Source organism: Seriola lalandi, unplaced genomic scaffold (assembly GCF_002814215.2).
Source record: "Seriola lalandi dorsalis isolate HSWRI2012SDOR001 ecotype SW California unplaced genomic scaffold, Sedor1 jcf7180002054967, whole genome shotgun sequence".
NCBI classification, from domain to species: Eukaryota; Metazoa; Chordata; class Actinopteri; order Carangiformes; family Carangidae; genus Seriola; species Seriola lalandi.
Genome location: NW_019525518.1, coordinates 57626 through 60685, shown reverse-complemented (window position 1 = coordinate 60685; position 3060 = coordinate 57626). Strand labels below are relative to the sequence as shown.

Genomic DNA, 3060 nt, shown 5'->3' with positions numbered 1-3060 from the left:
TTAAATTTAACGTTTTCTTGTTTGTTTTTTTAACGAAGAAAAGGTTGTAGAAACATTAGCAGGGCCGAACTTACACGAAACTAAATGTCGTTTTTAAAACACAAATTAAATAAAAATAAAAAAAGTCCAGTTCAAAGGTTCAGAGTAAAAAAAACCGCCAAATTCAATAAACTGTTTAAAAACTAGGAAAACACGAGTCAAACCGAACTAAACCGAGGTGACAACGATCCAGGTTCTGTCACTCGTCAGGCCACGTTAAACACTTTGAGCAATAAAAGAGTAAAAGCCGAGCCGGGCCGGGCCGGGCCGTACCGGAGTAGGCGTCCCGTTGGGCCTCGAGGTTCTGCAGGTAGTGGCTGTCGGCCCGGGCCTGCAGCAGCGGCAGGTGCCCGGGCAGGAAGCAGGGCGCTCCGGCCGGTTGCTGAGCCGCCAGGCTGCACAGGAAGCCGAGGCCGAGCGGCAGCGACCCTCCCGGGAAGGAGAACCCTCCGAGGCCGCCGCTGGCACCCTGCGGCTCGGCCCCGGGCCCGGAGCACGCCGCCGACAGGCCCGAACCCGGAGCACCTCCGGGCTGCTGCCGCGCCTGCAGGTCCGACTCCAGGCCCAGCAGGTCGGTGATGGCAAAGCCTTTAGACCGGAACCCGGAGCCGTGCAGCCGGGATTTATCAATCCCAAATCCTGGAGATAACATCTTCACTTTGGGCTTCTCTTCGCCAACGTCCTCCCGGCCCGTCATGATGCTCATCAGGGTCAACTCTGGTCCTTCAGCGCCGAGGAAGAGGAGGAGGAGAAGGATGGACAGACCTGAGGGGGCCGGGTGGCGGGCTCCATTTATCCCGCTCCGGTCTCCAGGGGTCACAGCAACATCCAATCAGAAGTGAGAGAAGTGAGAGTGGGCGTTCCCATTTGTCTCCTCTCAATCCCAGAGGATTAATTGCCACCAATTTTCTTTCAATCCGATCAGGATTTTATCCAGAGGAGGAGGGGGAGGAGGAAGAGGAGGAGGGGGAGGAGGAGGAGGAAGAGGAGGAGAGGGAGGAGGAAGAGGAGGAGGGGGAGGAGGAGGAGAATATTTCAGTTATATTGTTTATCTTGGATCAGAGTCAAACATCACCAGGATCATGAGCTTCTACACTGATCAATAAGGTACCAGAGGAGAGGCGGGAAACAGAACCGAGGCCTCGAGGAACCGATCTGATCAATTATCAAAAATCAACAACTAAAACATCACATTTTGTCTCAATGTTTTATTCCTTTGTAATTTATTCGCGCCATCTTTAGACCAGCTGATAAACATAAACATAAACAACCATAATTAAATAAACAGGAGAGAAAATTTATTTCTAAAAAGTTATTTGTAAAATAAAATGAAAATGTTTGTTTATTGTAACTAATGCAGCGAAAAATAAATTAATAAAATTAATACAAGATAAAAAAAGATGAAATATTAATTATGTGAATATTTATTGGTCTGATTGTTGATCAGGTATTTATTTATTTATTTGTTTGTTTGTTAGTTTGTTTATTCGTTTCGTGAGTTAGTTAATTCCTTTAGTGGTTAGTTTATGGAACCAGGGAATTTATGAAATCATTATTATTTTATATAATGAGATTAAAAAATAATAAATAAAATAAGAAACAGTGAATCACAAAGTTGAAACAGTAAAAATAAATAAATAAATACAAGAATAAAACGAAATTTAAACGCGTATTAAACAAATGTAAAGATGAAAGAAAAGACGGATCTCATATAATTAAAACATACAAGCAAATTAACTCAAAAAACAAAATTATTGAACTGAAAACACATGTGCATTGATTCCCGCTGTAACTGAAACTGAAGTGATTGATTGGTATTGATTAGCATTGGGAATAAATAAAGGACCTAATGTTGTGAATAATAAAAACAATAAAGCAACTGATGACCTGTTAAAGCTCAATAATAATGTCTGTTATAATATCTTTATTATTTTCATTTCATTTTGTTGCAGCAGATTTTCATCATTTGCTTTAAATTCACAAACAAACAGTTTTTCTTTCTGCTGTTTAACTTCACATGATGGAAAATGAGCTGTGTGTGACTGAGGAGATTTAACTGTCTTTAATCTGAGTCATTTGCTTCGACTCAGTGAAACTGTGACGTAAAAACACAAACACTGAGATTAAAGTTCAAAACTGCCTGAAATTTGCTTTAATTATCTCTCATAAGCAGATTCCTCTAATTGCTTTTTAAAACCGGTTGACCATTTTTACCTTCTTACACACACACACACACACACACACACACACACACACACACACACACACACACACACACACACACACACGCTGCCAGCCTGCAGTCAATCTCCAGGGATTAAACACTAACTTGGCCCTAATTTCCAAACTGACTTTCATCATGAGGAGCTGATTTTCACTCCGTCTCACTGAGGATGATGATGATGATGATGAGGATGATGATGATGATGAGGATGATGATGATGATGTGTCAGTGTAATGTTTTAGCTCTCACGTCCAGTTACACCGTCACACACTGTGGTTCCCTGAATCATAAACAGAGCAGCGTTTTCACAGAAGAAGAAACTGTAAAAACACTGATGTCACTTCTTCAGTTGTTGTTCTCCCTCTTCTTCTTCTTCTTCTTCTTCGTATATTTTTCATATTTTTTCAACTGTTTCACTCAGGTAAGGGTGCGTTTTAATTTAGTGACATTTAAGTTAAAACTGAGTTCATGTTTTTTTCATATGGAGTAAAAAATGATCCGGTTGTTTTTCTCTCAGGTGACTTTTATTCTGTACTGAAAAAGAAATCATAAAAAACAGTCAAATGACTGGCAGCAGCAGCTGCTAAACAAAGACCGTAAAATTAAAATAAAATGTCCCTAATTCAAATAAAGTGTAAAAACAATAACTTTACAGAAAGTTTCATTAATATTTCTACAGAGAAAAACTGTTATTTTACAGATTTTTCCTAAATGATTCTGATCAAACTCCTTCAATAAAGTGACGCCACTAAAGTTTCTGCAGAGAAACTTTTTCCTAATAATAAAATTAAGTGTCA

At 40.2% G+C, this 3060-nt stretch overlaps 1 protein-coding gene across 2 annotated transcripts in view; it reads right to left on the bottom strand.

The window, feature by feature from the left end:
- vsx1 (visual system homeobox 1 homolog, chx10-like) overlaps nt 1–789 on the bottom strand; it is a 5670-nt gene extending 4881 nt beyond the window's left edge. For both annotated transcript variants that reach the window (XM_023395657.1, XM_023395658.1), the window contains exon 1: nt 313–789. In XM_023395657.1, the coding sequence (XP_023251425.1) occupies nt 313–745 (433 nt within the window). In that variant the 5' untranslated portion in view covers nt 746–789. The remainder of the gene's footprint in view (nt 1–312) is intronic.
- Between the last annotated feature and the right edge of the window lie 2271 nt (nt 790–3060).